The 17,466-nt window shown below is 44.7% G+C and overlaps 1 protein-coding gene across 1 annotated transcript in view; it reads right to left on the reverse strand.

Annotated features, from left to right (window-relative positions):
• GRIK1 (glutamate receptor, ionotropic, kainate 1) overlaps nt 1-17,466 on the reverse strand; it is a 187,346-nt gene that overhangs the window by 103,883 nt on the left and 65,997 nt on the right. Inside the window, exons 3-4 of the mRNA XM_015422986.1 lie at nt 14,171-14,338; nt 10,676-10,933 (exon numbers count right to left, since the gene is read on the reverse strand). Of these exons, the coding sequence (XP_015278472.1) occupies nt 10,676-10,933; nt 14,171-14,338 (426 nt within the window). The remainder of the gene's footprint in view (nt 1-10,675; nt 10,934-14,170; nt 14,339-17,466) is intronic.

Genomic DNA, 17,466 nt, shown 5'->3' on the forward strand with positions numbered 1-17,466 from the left:
CATCCCAGAGTATGCAGCCCTTATGTGTCGATAGCTCATCTTTTCTTGATGAGAAGGCAGCAAATTCTGGGCCCACTGGTTCAATGGGCCAGCCTCTCCCCGCCCAGTCCAGGACCCGGGACAATATGCGATCCCTGGAGATGTGATGGGACACCTCCGCCACGTGCACTGGGCGGTCTGGCAAGTCCTCAAGCAGGGTGACCTGATGAGCCGGGGCTGGGTCTGGGTCGCAGGATGGCAGTGGCAGCTGGCTGAGTGTGCCCGTGAGGCCCATCGCCTTACCGGGCCTGTGGACAAGTGTGTACTGGTACCCCGCCAGGAAGATAGACCAGTGCAGAACCCGGGGTGACAGCATCTGAGGGGTCTGGCAGTCAGGGGCAAGGAGGCCCAAGAGGGGCTTGTGGTCCATTGCAATGGTGAAGGGCCGGCCGTACAGATAGTCATGAAACTTTTTTATGCTGGCCATGATAGCCATGGCTTCCTTATCAATCTGCACGTAGTTGCGCTCCGCAGCAGGTAGGGTCCGAGAGTAGTAACCCACGGGGACTTCATGGCCGTCCTCCAGCTGGTGGCCCAGGACTGCCCCCACCCTGTAGGGAGAAGCATCACATGCCAGCACCACAGGCAGGGACTCATCAAAGTGGACCAGGACCGCATTGGAGGAGAGCAGTTCTTTAACTGCCCGGAAGGCCATAACTTGTTTGGGGGCCCAGAACCACTAAGCATTTTTGTCTAGAAGGTGGTGGAGGGGTTCTGAGACCGTGGCCTTGTGAGGTAGGAAAGAGTGATAGAAATTTAAAAGTCCCAGGAAAGCCTGTAGTTCGGCCTTGGAGGCGGGGGTAGGCATTTGGGTGATGGCACATATCTTCTCCGGTGTGGGGTGAATCCCCTGAGCGTCCACCACAAACCCCAGGAATTCCACTCTCAGGACCCCCAGCAGGCACTTTTCCCTTTTTACTTTAAGTCCAGCTTTGTTGAAGCGCTGCAGCACCAGCCGCAGGCGGGTCGCGAAGGTCTTGGCATCCAGAGGCGCAATTAAAATGTCATCAAAGAATGGCTGGACCCCGGGGATATCTTTAAGGAGACAGTCCATGAGATTTTGGGAAATCCCCAGCACCACGCTCACTCCGAACTGCAGCCGGCGCACCCTGAAAGCACCCCTATGTGTAACAATAGCTTGAGCCTCGGCCATGATGTTGTCCACTGGCGACTGTTGATAAGCCTGGGCTAAGTCCAGCTTCTCGAAGATTCTTGCACCCACCAGGGAGGCTAACACATGGCTGACCACCGGTACCAGGTAAGCATGGTCCTGGAGCGCCTTATTAATTGTGCACTTATAGGGAATGTCTCCATTGGGCTTTATGGGGGTGATTATGGGGGTCTTCCACTTAGCATGTGGTACTGGTTCCAGAACCCCCTGCTCCACCAGGCGGTCCAGTTCCCTCTTGATTTTGGACCGCAGTGCAAACGGGGGCCTGGCTTTCATGCAGATGGGGTGAACCACAGGGTCTAGATCCAGGGAAATGAGTTCCCCGGTGTATTAACCAAGCGAACCATCAAAAACCACCAGAAACTCCTCGCAAACAGCATTAAAGTCCTGCATTTGTACGTGGTTCACCCCAGTCACCCCAAACCCCAAGGGCCCAAACCACAACAGGCCAAGCAAGCTAGTGAGCCGACTCTCCACCACCAATAAGTCCAATAGTCCATTAAAGTCCTTATAGTTTACTCTGAATTTGCCCCACCCCTTTATGGCCACTGGGTTCTTCTGAAAGTTTCACAAAGTGAGGCCCACCCGTTTCTCCAGTCGTGGGCCCCCCTGCGGACAGAGTTTCTTTAGAGTCTCAGCTGAAATTATGGAGAATGAGGAACGTGTATCTAGCTCCATCTCACAGGGGGACCCCTCTATTAACACAGTCACATGGATTTTGTTAGGGATGTCCCGGGGGAAATTCAGTACCTGGTGGTTGTGTGTTGTGGTATGTAGGTCCATTAGTTCCTGGTGTGTCATCTGTTGTCATCTGCTTCCGCGGGAATGGCAGACCCGTGCGATGTGTCCCATGTTGCCACAGGACCGGCATGTTGCATCCCGGAGCCGGCAGGAGAGGCATTCATGCGGATCCGCGTAGCTGGCGCATGTTGGTTGAGCAGTTGTACACGTGGAGTGTGAAGCTGGTCCCAATGGTGGCTGTGGCCCCCGGTTGTCCTGATGGCGTATCTGGAGGATGTTTTCCTCATCAGAGGCTCCTGAGCCGGGGTCGGTGGACGCGTGGTGGGTCACCAAAGCCTGTCGATCTTGTTGGGCTTTCTTGAAAGCGGAGGCCACTCATAGAGCCTTGTCCAACTTGATGTCTTCAAGGCCGACAAGCTTCCTGTGGAGTTTCTGATCGCAGACGCCCCAGACGAACTGGTTCAAGATGGCATCCTCGATGGCTGGAAATTTGCAATCGATGGCTAGTCTGCAAATCTCGGCCATGAAGTCGGCAACCAATTCACTGGGTCTTTGGGTTCATGCAAAAAAGTCCATGCGCATGGCCATCTTGGATGCTTCGGCGCAAAATGACTAGTGAGGACTTGGGTGTGATGAGGCCCTGCACCAGGCGGTTCGTGGAGACTCCATATATGCTGACTAGCCATGATTTCTTTAGGTCAGCGTCGGTCGTTCCCTGGACCCGGAAGAAGTACGTGAGTTGTTCGACCCAGGCCTCCCACAGCTCAGGGTGAGCCGGGTCGAAGACGGAGATCTGTCCCGGAGCAGTTGCCATGACTCATGGTGCGAGGTGCAATGTCCTGGAGATCGGTGCACGGTGTGATGGTAGCTTCAGAGTCTGAGGCAGAGTTGCTCATTGAGATCTCATCCTCGTCGCCAGTATAAAGTACTGGGTTCGAGACACGTTGTAGTGAAATCAGCTCATAAGTTTATTTGAAGCACGAACTAAAGACAATGTAGCCGGTCCAAAGACTGGCTTAAATCACCCCAAAAAACCACACCCCACTCCCAGTGATAGGTCTATACTGATACAGTAAATCCATTTGGACCTTTCCTCAATCTGAGCCGTCCGATAGGTTCCTTCTAGGATCCATGCTCGGCGTTGTTTTCCAATGCAAAGCTTCCCCTATTCACATGGCCACGTGTAAAAGCTCTGACTGCATGCGTGGTCTATGTTAGTATACAACAGGTGGGAAAGGATTCTAAATTCCACCAATTTCAGGAAGAATAAATCTACTTAAATCCCAGTTTGAGAGAAAGAACTGGCTGCAAGCATTTAAATTTGTTAGGCAGCTTATTATCTATTTAGTACAAGAACTACATGTAACTCCTCTGCTTTAAAGAAAGGTGTTCAAGAGTTCTTTGAAGTCTGAATTACATTTTCTATCCAATTATGTATAAAACTAATTTTCTCATTCAAGAAATACATACATGCCCTTACTGTGGTTTTGAATGGGACCAAAGTAAAATGAGAATTCAAAGAAAGATACAGTTAAAACAAGAGGTAGTTGGTTTTCTTAAAAAATCCACTCCTAACAAATGGCAATCATGAAAGTGAACATCACCAAGCCACTTAGTATCTCTGGCATAGCAACTGCACTAATATAATGCAATCTGAAGCATAAAGCACAAAAAAGTATCACCCTATTTCCTCTTTGAAGTGGCGAATGCTGTGCTGAAGAAGTTGGCTTTTGCTCAAGGACTCATAGTGCACTGGGAAGACTGACCTTTTTCCTTGGTAGACTGATTCTCTGCTTTCATTTTTTTAAAATCATCCACAAACCAGTAGTATGTATGAGGCATTATCAGTGTTTTAGTGGAAATTATGGAAGCAGCTTACAAAGCATACGTCTGCTTCTAAAGGAGGGCCTCTAGATCACATACAGCTACATGGGCTTTCTGACTTTATAATGTACTTGATGAGCAAGAAGAGCGAATATATGCAAGTTGGCGGCAAATCCTCTACTTGGCTCTATCAAGCAGTGAGGTAAACTGTTGCCAAAGGTGCTTCTTAAGCTACTGTGACAAACAAAAGTTACATTAACAGAGGAAAATGTTGCTTCAGGCACAATAATTTCAGGAGCAATTTTAAGAACTCATCAGCTAGAAATGATTACTTGGTCATATAATATTCTACAGTAACAGGACAGTATCACAGCCACTGGTGAACTTTAGAGGGGGAAATGTAATTGACTATGGGAAACATCTAATCCAGGATAGACAGACAAAACATACACCCCAGTACTCTTGTGTCTGTTAACATTTGTATGAAAAATAATCCACAGAGGAGATATATGGAAAAGATGCATTGTCAGCCTGTATCTCTCTCCACTCAATATGGAAATTGCATATGACAACTATGTTCTTTGCAGCAACTCCTTCTCCCTGTTCCTCCCCTCTCTAGGGGAGAGGGTTTATTTACTAGCTGCCTCTCTGCTCTGGAACAGACTTCCCAAAGAAAAACTGTAGGACCAAACTAGATGTAATAATTTTTAGCATATACTGCCTGGGATCCTAAGCCAGGGTTGAATGAGGGGAATTTCTGTTCTGGTTTTGGTAGTGAAGATCTTTTTCTCCACAGAAATGTTCCTAGGAAAATACCTTTATAAACCGTGAGCCGTAAGTTTTAGGATTGAGAACTCCTCTCCCCTAGTGTGGTTTGGTGTTAGGTGGACTCAGAACTCTGAACCACCCTGTCTCTGCTTATGTCGAGCAGAGGGGCTTAGCTAGTGGGTTCCTCAGCGGAGGACCCTAATTTTAATTGTGATTCCTCTCCCCTACTGGGGTTTGGGGGTGTTAGGTGGGATCAGGGCTCTGAACCACCCATCTCTCTGCCCACACCAAACAGGGGCTTAGCTTGTGGGTTCCTTGGCTGAGGAACCACATTTTATACCCTACCACCCCCTTCTGATTGTGAACCAACCCCTCTGTACAAAGGGTGCTTTTTGTGGATGCAAAGGGTGCTTGTAATGGGGGGGGGAGATGTCCTCCACTCCCACATACTACCGTCCCCCATCCCCAGGCACCAAACACATTCTGCTAGCCCGCTGGAGCGTGCCCCTAGTAGGGCATCGCCAGAGGTCTCAGTGCCTCCTTTCCCTGGGGCTCTCCACAGAGGACAAAGAGTTGTTAGCAATGCTCAGAGACCAGTGATCTCTGACAGGAGTGATTCAGCGGGGGGAAGCATCCTCCCCTTCCACACAACTCCCTTTTGCTGCTTCTGCCTCCAGTATACCCCTCCATGGCCCCTCCCAGTCCAGTGCCAGAAAGCAGCTGTCCCTTCTCCCACCTTCTCCATTTCTGGGGCATTACTTTCAGCCCACACTTTGGAAACATTTCCGCACCCTCCCCAGTGACCCCTGTGTGGCAGAGGGCCAGGTGTGCCATGCCCACATCTGGAGGGGCACAAACATCTAAGACTTGTCCTCCTCCATCCTCCTCAGGCACCTAAAAAGGTGCACCCCAGTATGTTGCCACTGGGAAAAAGTGGCAGCAAGTGGAAGGAAGAAGCGGCCCACTACCTCTCAGCAGGCAGAAACTCAGGGTGCCGTGGGTGGTGAGATATCAAGGCAAGCCACCCTCCAAGAGGTCATTCCCACAGGGACCCATGGCTTTTGCAAGTCCCACCACCGCCATGGTGGTGCAGGTCCCACCACCGCCACTAGCAAGTGAACTCAGAAGTCATTTAAATGCCTTCTGAGTTCACTTGTGAGTTGTGTTGCCATGGCTTTTGCAAGTCATGCCACATCACGAACCAGTTTGTTAAAGGCTTGTGGTTTGTGAGATCCCATGAACCATGAACCTCGATTTTTCCAGTTTATGTCCATCCCTACTTGTGACCACGCAAGAGAGGGGCAGGCCAGATGGTAGCCTTGCATGACCAGTACTCAGTGGAGGCAGGCTCATGGGACTTGGTGAGGTACTCCTTCACCATCACTCACTGCCAGCATGTCTGCTGACATGAACCACATGAACTCCCCAAAGCCATCTGGGAGTACATGGAAGGTCGGTGGTGGTGGGATGGCATGAACCTCAGTTTGCGAACCATGAACTGGGCTCTGTTCATCATGAATTTTGGTTTGTAATATGGTTCTTCATGCCGATCCCTAGTCACAAGTCTCCTCTCCTACCTCCCACCAGTTTCCAGAGAGACATTCTCAGGCCCTACCACTCCTACCTGGACCTGGCCACAATGGACAAGTTAGCCTTCCACAAGATCAACTCCCCTGGCTGGGCTACCCCTCTCTGGACCTTATAGCATAAGAAAGAATCATAGAATCATATAGCTGGAAGGGACCTCCAGGGTCATCTAGTCCAATCCCCTGCTCAATACAGAAAATTCACAAATACCCCTGTACACACCTCCAGTGACCACTGTTCCACATCCAGAAGATGACAAAACCCCCAAACTCCAGGATCTCCAGCCAAACTGGCCTGGAGAAAAATTGCTTCCTGTCCACAATTGGCGATCAGCATTTCCCTGGGTGTGTAAAAAAGGACCACAAGAACTAAGCACTGATGCAACCCTTCCTCTCCCTTTCATGATCTGCCTAAGTTCACAGAATCACCATTGCTGTCAGATTCTAGCCTCCGTTTGAAAACCTCCAAAGAAGGAGAGCTCACTACCTCCCGAGGAAGCCTGTTTCACTGAGGAACTGCTCTAAATGTTAGGAAGGTCTTCCTAATGTTTAGCCAAAAACTCTTCTAATTTAATTTCAACCCGTTGGTTCTGCTCCAACCTTCTGGGGCAACAGAAAACAACTCTGTACTATCTGCTTTATGACAACCCTTCAAGTACTTGAAGATAGTTATCATATCACCTCTCAGTCATCTCCTCTCCAGGCTAAACATACCTAGCCCCTTCAACCTTTCCTCATAGGACTTGGTCTCCAGACCCACTCACCATCTTTGTTGCCCTCCTCTGGGCATGTTCCAGCTTGTCTATATCCTTCTTAAATTGTGATGCCCAAAACTGAACACAATACTCTAGGTGAGGTCTAACCAGAGCAAAAGCAATACCATCACTTCGCGAGATCTGGACACTATACTTCTGTTGATTCAGCCCAAAATCACATTTACCTTTTTAGCTACCACATTACACTGCTGACTCATGTTCAGTGTATGGTCTACTAAGACCCCTAGATCCTTTTTGCATATACTACTGCCAAGACAAGTCTCTCCCATTTTCCTACCTAAATGCAGAACTTTACATTTATCCCCATTGAAATTCATTTTATTTGTTTTAGCCCAGTTTTTCAGTCTGTCAAGATCATCCTGTATCCTGAATCTGTCTTCTACCATATTTACTACACACACCCCCATAATCTGCAAATTCAATAAGCATTCCCTCCAGATCCAGGCGTCCAGTTGTCCCCCTGCCGTGTCCCCCCCCCATTCCTCCTACCCCTCTCTGGGTGATCTGGTCTGTGGGTTGTGCTCTTGGCGCTTGGGTGGGAGGATGGCCATCTCTGCCAGGTGGGGGTGGACTCCCTCAGTGAACACCTACCCCATGAAACATCTACCTCATAATACAACACCTACCTCATGATAATTTTAAATGGAAAATTCTGATTTCCACTAGCCTGATGGGACTGGGGTGCCCACCAAGCTGTCATGTGATAACTTTGGGGAGCCCATGTTTGAAGTCTTGTCATGTCTTCCTTTCTGTCCTTCAGAACTTGCCTTTTGAGACTGGGGGGGGGGCTGCAAGCATAGGGAGGGATTCTTGTCTTGCTTCCAGTGTGTGGCTGTGGGGGGTCTGCCAAGGTGAAGTTTTCCTGTGAGTTTAGTGTCACTGACTTGTTCCTGAGCCGTTCCATAGACTCCTGTAAGTTAAGCTGTCTTTTCCAGAGAGAGCACGGGGGAGACCTTTTTTGGGGGGTGTCTGTAACTGGGACCCCAGAAATGTAATCCACCCCCAACAGAGATTTTAGAGAAGTGGGTGGCGGGGTGAGGTTCCCTGTGAGTCTGGTGTGTGTAGCTTGCAGGGGGGCAGGGGTCCATCCTATACACCAGGGGTCCTCAAACTATGGCCCGGGGGCCACATGCGGCCCGCTGAAAACATTTATCCAGCCGGCCGGGTGTTTATCCTGCAATTGAGGGTCTCCTCTGTGGATTCCACCAAGGGCTCCTGGGAGGGCTGCGCGGGCGAGGGCTGTCTGGAAGAGCCCTGCTCGGAATTTGTTCATAGGTTTTTTTAAAAAACTATAGTCCGGCCCTCCAACGGTCTGAGGGACAGTGAACTGGCCCCCTGTTTTAAAAGTTTGAGGACCCCTGTTATACACCTTTGAACCTGTGCCTGACATTTCCCCCGAAAGTACCTTCCTAGATTGACCTTAGTCCTGGTGGGTTTGCACTGCCACAGTGGCACTGTCTTAAGGAGGCTAGGCTGTCGACGACCAGGACTTTCTCGGTGACGGCCCCAACCTGGTGGAATGAGCTCCTGCGGGCACTGCGGGATCAGGGCACTGCGGGACTTTTTACAGTTCTGCAGGGCCTGTAAAATGGAGCTCTTCCACGAGGCTTTTGGGAGCTGCCACCACCACCAATCAAGAACATCGGATGGTTGAATGGGAGAGGGCCCTGGATTCCAGAAACTGCCATCAAAATCCTAAAGAACAAGTACTGCAGGAACAACCAAAACGAATACTGTGAGATGACAGTGAGCTGAGAACTGTGAATGATGGCTGCTACCATTTATGGATAACAATGATCACTAGCACTTTATCATGGTTATAGAATTGTTTTAATCTTAACTTATGCTTTTAATGTAATTATCTGTTTTTGTAAGCCACCCTGAGCCGGCTTTGGCTGGGAGGGTGGGGTAAAAGTTCAGATAGATAGATAGATAGATAGATAGATAGATAGATAGATAGATAGATGATAGATAGATAGATAGATAGATAGATAGATAGATAGATAGATGATAGATAGATAGATAGATAGATAGATAGATAGATAGATAGATGATAGATAGATAGATAGATAGATAGATAGATAGATAGATAGATGATAGATAGATAGATAGATAGATAGATAGATAGATAGATAGATGATCATATTGCACTGGTTCTGCTGGGCTTATGAAAATGTCCACCACCTTCAGTTTCTACTGAGAGGTTCTCTTGTTAACCTTAGTCCATTGTAAACAATGGAGGATGGGGCACTTTCTTTGGGGGCTGTAACTTGGAACTCAGAACTCCAATTCTCACCAAACATGTAAGGTAGGCAGACGAGAGTCAGCCAGAGATCCACTGCACGTTTGGTGTCTCTAGTTTGCACAGGATCCATTCTATACACTCTTGAATCTCCTGAACCCGAACCTCATTTCCCCAGAAAGCACTGTCTTGGGGGCATCTTCTGTGGAGGCCTGTAACTCAGACCTTGTAAATCCAATCCTTACCATACTTGGAGGGCAAATAGAGGAGAATCAGCTGGAGATTCCCTACGTTCAGTGTTGCTAGCATGTTGGTGGGACATTCTACCACATCAGAAACGTCATGATCCAAACGGGTTCATCTAGCACCAAAAAGTTCCTGACGGTCCATGGTTCATGAACTGCTCACACCATGAACCACGAACCAAATTGAACTGCATTTTCCCAGTTCGTGCCCATCCCTACACTTAATGCTTTTTAAAAAAAAACTGACAATTTTTTACAAGTTCTTTACGTTTTTATTATTATGTAATACGCTGACAAAAACCATCTGAGATAACTGGTGTTATTTCCACTCAAAAGGCTCACAAGAAGTTCACTCTACTCTTCCTACTCTAATTTAATCTCACATCTGATTATGCAGTCACACTCAATAAGTAACTCTGAATTTGTGTCCTGTATCAACCATTTCTTAACAAGTAGGCAACACTTCTAAGAATTTAAAACATTCTTTAGATAATAAAGTGCTAAGTGGGAGACATATTTTAATGCCTGTTCTAAAATATGCTCTGCTGCATCGAATGTGGAGTTTTAAAAAGCCATCTGAACCACAAGGTATAGAAACTAGAAAGACTACAAAGTGTGGTGAACTCAGAAGTGTCTTCCTCCTTTTTTCAAACTGGAATACAAAAATCTCAAATGAAACAGCAAATGAAAGCTAACTGTGCATGGGGCACTATACACAGAACCATTTTTAATTTTTTATGGCACAGTAGGCTGTTTAAAATTCTGGGATAAACGAAGAGTGAACAAAAAGATCTGCCGCTGCAAATACTGTATGCTCATGATTCATAGGGAGTCACTTTGCCCTAGGTTTCTATTCTTTTCAGGCATTAGAATGAAACATAAAGTAATATATTAATTTCCACTCTGAATTCTCATTAATGCTAGGGAATGAAAGTTACCACAGAGTTAATGCAAGTTACCACAATAGGCAAGCACATGACTCAGTGGCAGAGCATTTGCTTGGCATGCAGATGGCCGCAGGTTCAATTTCTGGTATCTCCAGTTAAATGGGTCAGGTAGCAGGTGATGTGAAAGACCTCTGCCTGAAAATCCACAGAGATGCTGCCAGTCTTTGTAGACAACACTGACCTCAACAGCCCACTGGTCTGATTAAAGCAGCTTCATGCATCCAGTGTTATAAGATTAATTGAACTAGGAAAGCTACTATATGTGATAATTTTTAGTATTACCCATAAGAGCCATTAATCATAACCAAAAGTTTGAAAATGACTGATGAGGCATACCTGTACTGTCTTCATATACAACTGTTACTATCTTCCAGTTGTAATATAGCACCAAATCCAAAACTGCCTTGCTGATGGCTGCGTAGTCTGGATAGAGGTTGATATAAAATGAATCTTTGTTATCCACTGTAGGATGTTTCCACCGGGTCTGTATATGTGGAACTTCAAGTGCATTGCAAATTGATTGTACTGCACTGACTGATGAGCTATGGGATGGTCCAAACAGTGCAGCTACCCCAAGAGCAAGCTGATCACACGCTATGAAAGATGGAATAAAAAGAACCATGATGTCCAGTTAGCATTTTTATTTCTACTGTTTCCTAACACATAAAGCAAAGCAAATGACTGAATTTGTGAAAATAATTAGTATACACTTGAGAAAAGATGAGACCCACATCTAAAAACCACCAGAACATCAATGTTTTCAAGCTAAGCAGATGAGAGGGGAGCAGCCTGTCACAAAATCCAATGCAGTGGTTTCACTTCATTACCCTTAAACAGAACTGAAGCCCAGAGCTATTCTATCAACGTAGCCTCCAACTGAAAGTGTCATGGATTACTGTTGATGCAACCATAAATATATAAATTTAGTTGCAGTAGGCCCTGTGAGGATTTCCAAGCTAACTGCTAAATTGCTATCTAAGGGTGCTACCGTTTGTTAATTTTAAGTCAAACACTCATACATGGTAAAGGGTACTATCATTCACAGTGACACAGTGTATTACAAGGTGCACTGAGATACCTGATGAAAGCAAACACAGAACTAGAAATTTGCAGGCTATACCTAGACTAAAAGTTACAATGCAAGAGAACATTTCTTTAGCCATGCATACATTCAGTCATTTGAATTCAAAATTACATTATTTGTTGGAGTACATTACCATGGCAAGATCAAGTCGGGCAGCCATGTTGGTCCGAAGTCCAGCGGGGCACCTTTAAGACCAACAAGGTTTTATTCAAGGTGTGAGCTTTCGTGTGCACACACACTTTGTCAGACAATGGAATGGAATTACAGATCATACTTGTGTATATATACAGGATGGCTTGTTAAATTAGCATGCAAAATAGTGAAGATGTTTTTAACAAATAAAAAGAATGACAAACTTGATTTCTGGTTCTGACATATTCCCCCCCCCCAGTTGAACCCAAACAGATGATAACTAGAAACAAAGCTTCTCATTCTTTTTATCTGTTAAAAAACATCTTCAGTATTTTGCATGCTAATTTAACAAGCCATCCTGTATACATACAAGTACGCTCTGTAATTCCATTTCATTGTCTGACAAAGTGTGTGTGCACACGAAAGCTCACACCTTGAATAAAACCTTGTTGGTCTTAAAGGTGCCCCACTGGACTCTAACTTCATTCTATTACCATGGCAAGTGAGTCAAGAAAAAAAGATAGTAAAGAAAATTAGTTATCACAGATAGTTTGTATTACCACCTCAAGTCAACAATAGGAGCCTACCTAAGAGATGACAAGCCTAGCAGGGTTTGATTAGCATCTAGTACAGAATGGTCATCAACTAGGTTGTCGTCACCAGGTTGGGAAATTCCTGAAGATTTAGGAGTGACGCTTGGGGAGGGCTGGGTTTGAGGAGGAGAACCTCCAAAGTTGCCATTTTCTCTAGTGGAACTGATCTCTATAGAGATCAGTTGTAATTCTAGGAAATCTCCAGGTACCACCTGGAGGTTGGCAACTATAGTCATGAAATATATTTGCTAGTATGATCTCTCCATCCTCCTATGTTTATAATATGCATTATGAATTATTTAACATTTCACTAATTACTTACTGCTATCAGTTTACTTGGCACTTTACATTATGACATAGGCAGAAACTAAATCATTGTGATAAGATTACATTGTAAATTTGTAACAGTGGGTAGGGCAATGGTAAGGACAAATGTTACATACAGCTTTGTAATCATAACATATTAATCTTCAAAAGATTATTGTTCAAAGATATTTATAAACTTGTTCAGTGTTGTCATGTTAGATATAATCCATTTATCTTTCTCTGGAGAAACAATGCATGTCAACCTACTATCTAATCTACGTGCAGTTCAGACGTTTTGCTTCATAAAAAAGCATACTTGGGACTGAGATTTTTCTTAAGTATATCCAGTCATTAACCTCTTGGAGGCCTTTTTGGTATATATCATATCAATGAAATAAATTTGAGATAAAAACATTATAAGTAATTTTGTGAAACCATATGTGATGTGGGTAATATAAACTGCTAAAAATTCCTTAGGATTTGCTTTGCAAATTTCTTAACTAAATTATGAACTATAATGTCTGAGTTTCTGAGCATACAACAAATTTACGAGCTACGAAATGTTAAGTAGTCTGCCAAACTGTTGCTACTCATATAAGTATGACTTAGAATCCCCTTTCTCTAAAAATACAAGAAAAATATATTTTAGCATTCTGCTTCTTTTGCATTTAAATTTATTGTTTAGGAAAGTGACCTTGAAAGGTTTCTGCTTCTAAGGCCGTGCTTTTACAGGCTGTACTGATTGCAGTGGGACTTCCACACACGTAATTGTGAACTGCATTGCAATTTTTAAAAAGTCAATACTCCTCTATGGACAAAAGGGGTTAATTAAAAATACCTTGCAAGAACACACTTGATGTTGTGGGCAAAGTAAATGTACCGCTAATAACCAGTCTATCTTATTAAAATATTGATAGTATCTTGTGGTATACATCAATAAGTGCAGCCATTTAAGAAAGCTTGCAAATTAAACCTTGCAATACCAAACTTCTCATCCAAGGGAGAGGATGCTCACAAGAGAGAAAACATTTGATTTTCTGTTTCAATTAGTAACACCAGATAAATATTAGAAAAAGAAGATCAGATCACTTTGCTCCACAGATATTTCAATACTGCAGGCAATTACAGCCATTTCAGATCTTAACCAAAACCAACACTTGAGTTGTTTGAGACTGTTATACTCTAAAAGCATGGCATATGGCTGAAGAAATATACTTTCTTTTCCCAGATAACAATGGGGAAAAACCCTAATGTGTCTGATAGGGTTGCCAAATGCATTTTGGCCTGGAGCGGGGGGCTCCCGGCCGGCGTCTAATTCGTGCATGCGCGCGTAGCACGCGTGCGCGCCGCGTGCGCATCACCCGTAAGTGACATCACATGCTGAGGGCGGGGCCACGCCATTTGAGGGGAAAACTCTTTGTTTTTCCCTCAAATGGCATGGCCCCGCCCCCAGCGTGCGACGTCACTTCCGGGTGACGCGCACGCGGGGGTGGGGTTTCCCCCGGGCCCGATTCTGCGTGGGGCGGAAGTCGGGCCTTGAAAGCGGGGGGAAATCCACCCCCCGGGGGGATTTGGGAACCCTAGTGTCTGACATGACCCCATGTGTTGTACTGTACTAAGTTGTTGTACTGTACTAAGATAATTGTTGGTGAAAAAAGAAACTTTGCATATAACTGGCACAACTAAAAACCATTATTAAAATATCAAGATAATTACCTCGTCTTGAGGCTTCAAAACTATCAAAAAGGTTAATTCTCTGGACATCATAAGTTAATGTGGTATTAGGCATCAGTGTTCTGTTTCTGTTAATATTGGTAACTGCAAACTTGAAAGCTAATTCTTCAACGTTAACAGGCTCATTTTCGACAGTTTCAAATATCCCTCCTGCAAAAGAAATGAGATAAAAAGATAATGATGACTAGATATATATGTAATGTCTTGACATTAACAGAAGACAAAACAGAGAAAAATATGCAGGAAAGAAGCAGTTTTATTTAGTATATCAATTTGGTACTTTGATATTCAGTTACTGACTTGGCTTCAGGAAATCTTTGGGTCACCAAGTCAATGAAAAAAGATGCTGTGGTTGGGGTCCAAGTTGATCTTAGACCCTCCAGGCCCCCTGGAGGGGGGCGCAGCCTGGGGCATGAGAGGTGCCTCTCCCAAGGCGGAAGCTAAAGGTTTGAGGCACCTTTTTGCCCCAAAGGCCCCCACAGCACGGAGCCAGTATGGCACCAAGAGGCACACACCGGACAGAGCACACAAGGATCCTAAGGAACTATCTTCTCTCAATGAATGCAAGTACAAACATGAGTGAAGCTATGACCCAGCAAACAATCAATAAAACGCTAGCAGCAAAGCCACCCCAATGCCCCAAACAAGTGGAAGGGGGAGGGGAATGCCCAATCCCGAAAAGAACGAATTTAAAGCAGGAGGCAGTAAGGGCGGCTTGAAAGAAGCAGATTACAATGGAGTGTGCGGTGAACCAGCAAAAAAGCAATAAATCATCAGACTTACGGAGAACTTTTAAACTTTCCTCTTGTGTAAATAATGACACAGTGAGCAGAATAAATGGTGTCGAAATCGAAACTTATCACAGGAACGGCCAGCACATCATCGCTGGCTACCAAACCAGAAGCGACCATAGACTTTCCCAAACCGATTGCTGCAGCTTCACACCCTCTACTGGACCAGATGACCACTTTAGCAACAAGCTGTATACATTGCAAAAGGAACTCAAAAATTTCAGCGAAAAAGAAATAAAGCGGATGTTCCTGAAGCAACAACAGAAAATGGAAGAGGAACCTGAGAAAGTGGAGGAGAATAAAGACGCAGAAGAAGAAGAGAGAGAAGGATGGGAAAGACTCTGATATCAATTCGATCAGTCTGGCAAAACCCTTTGATTTTGAAGCAGAGCTAGGGGTTGCTACCCCTAAAGCATTAAAAAACTAATTTGGACTTTGACAGGAGTACAGGAAAATGCAAAATAGCTTAATTTCGATAGCCTGATGTTTATTCTTAACACATAACTCCAAACTAATGATATTTACACTATAGCGTTTATTGTCAACGTATAACTTTAAAACTAAGATATACAACTACAGCCAAATAAGTTTGTGATTGTCTGCTTTTTACTATTCTGACAAAAGAGATGTATCAATAAGTTCAAATTTTTGTAATAATGATCCTTGGTACTCTAGTTTTAGGCTGTTCCCATCCCCCAACCCTGTAGTACTGTAGTTTTAGAAAAGCAATAAAAAAAGGTTTAAAAAAAGATGCTGTGGTCAACACAACCAAGGAAATTGTGAGAAGAAATGGAGCTGAAATTTGATTACATACCAAAGTAAAAACTGCACCAGAAGCTTCTTTTTTTGTAATTTTTTAATTTTAAAAACAAAAGAACAAAAGGGGTACAGAAGGGAAGAAAGGGATTATATACGGATTATGAAACAAATTATATTTATACAGGATATATTAAAGAAAGAGGTAAAGAGTTACTTCTCCCCAACATCCCCTTCATTAGAGTTTTTAAGGTATTTTCTACAACAGCTTAATCATTAATACATCCCCCTTATAAATAAAAGCTGAATGGTGGTGGCACTTCTCTAGAACATTCCACACGCTCCAAAATCAGTTCGCTCTCTGATCTGTCATTCAGAGGGTCTCCCTATACACTGGCTGCTTTGCCTGAGTCCTGCCTCCAACATTCTAAACATTTTGCTAATCCTCTCCCCCCCAGAGCCTCTTTCTAGAGGCCGTTGTATTTATTTCCATAACGGGCCTTTTCCCTAGTATTCTATATTGCATATTTCATCAATACAACATACTTGCTATAACTTTTAATATATCAAAATGTGAACGAATTGATATTCAAAACTTGTTCTTTTTCTACATTAAACTACATTTATATTACTTACAATACATTTATAGACCACTAGGAAAAAGGTCCATTGTGGAAATAAATACAACGAGATATAGAAAGAGGCTCTGGGCGGGTGTCCCGGCCTTGGACACTCAGTGTCAATTTGCTGTGGCAACCTCAGCAGAGTATAATGACACTACCATTTTCTCCAGAGGAATTGATCTCTGCTACCTAAAGAAAAGTTGTAATTTTGAGTGATCCACAGCCTTCACCTGGAGATTGACAACAATGGTTCCCCAGAAGGGAATGGTTGGTTTGGAGGGTGGAGTCTATGGCTTTGTACCTGTCCGAGGTCCTATGCCTCCTGAAACCTCACCCTCTCCAGGCTCCATCCCTCACATCTCCAGGAATTTCCCACCTGGAGTTGGCAACCCTATCTTCTTCCCAGCCAATTATCAACCTACTTTTATTTCCCCCTCACTCTTCAGCTTTCCACCCCACACACACCTGCAGCCTCTCCCGAGCTCTGAAGCCCTGACTGCTACGTTGCATTGGCTGTCATACGGGGGCCACCTCAGCAGCATATAAGGATACAGAGCCCACCATTTTCTCCAGGGAAACTGATCTCGGCCATCTGGAAAGCAGTTGTAATTCTGAGTGATCTCCAGCCCTCACCTGGAGATTGGACACATTTTACCCCAGAACAGCAAATTGTTTAGAATGTTAGAGGCAAAAGTCAATCAAGTCGCATATGCAAACTACCTCTGTGTTCCGAGACAAAGGCCAAGGAGGCTGCATATGCAAATGACCTCTGTGTTCTGACTGGCTATGGGGGGGGGAGGGAAACAGCAAACTGATTAGACTGTTGGAGGCGAGACTCAAGCAATGCAGCCAGTGGATAGGGACAGATTCTGAGTGACACACTAGGGCGCCAACCAATTCCGGAGCGTGTGGAATGCTCTAGAGAAGTGCCACCACCATTCGGCTGTTATATATAAGGGAGATTTGTGAATTGTTTCTCATTCTAAGTTTATCTCCTGCTTGCATAATAGATACTCCATCTCTCCTCCAGAAACTTCCTTAATAAGTGGCTCAGAATGACTGTAGGATGCTATATTTACTGTATTTTGGGCTATTTTGGGGCAGGAAT

The sequence above is a fragment of the Gekko japonicus genome, unplaced genomic scaffold (assembly GCF_001447785.1).
Source record: "Gekko japonicus isolate JY-2015 unplaced genomic scaffold, Gekko_japonicus_V1.1 scaffold178, whole genome shotgun sequence".
NCBI lineage: Eukaryota > Metazoa > Chordata > Lepidosauria > Squamata > Gekkonidae > Gekko > Gekko japonicus.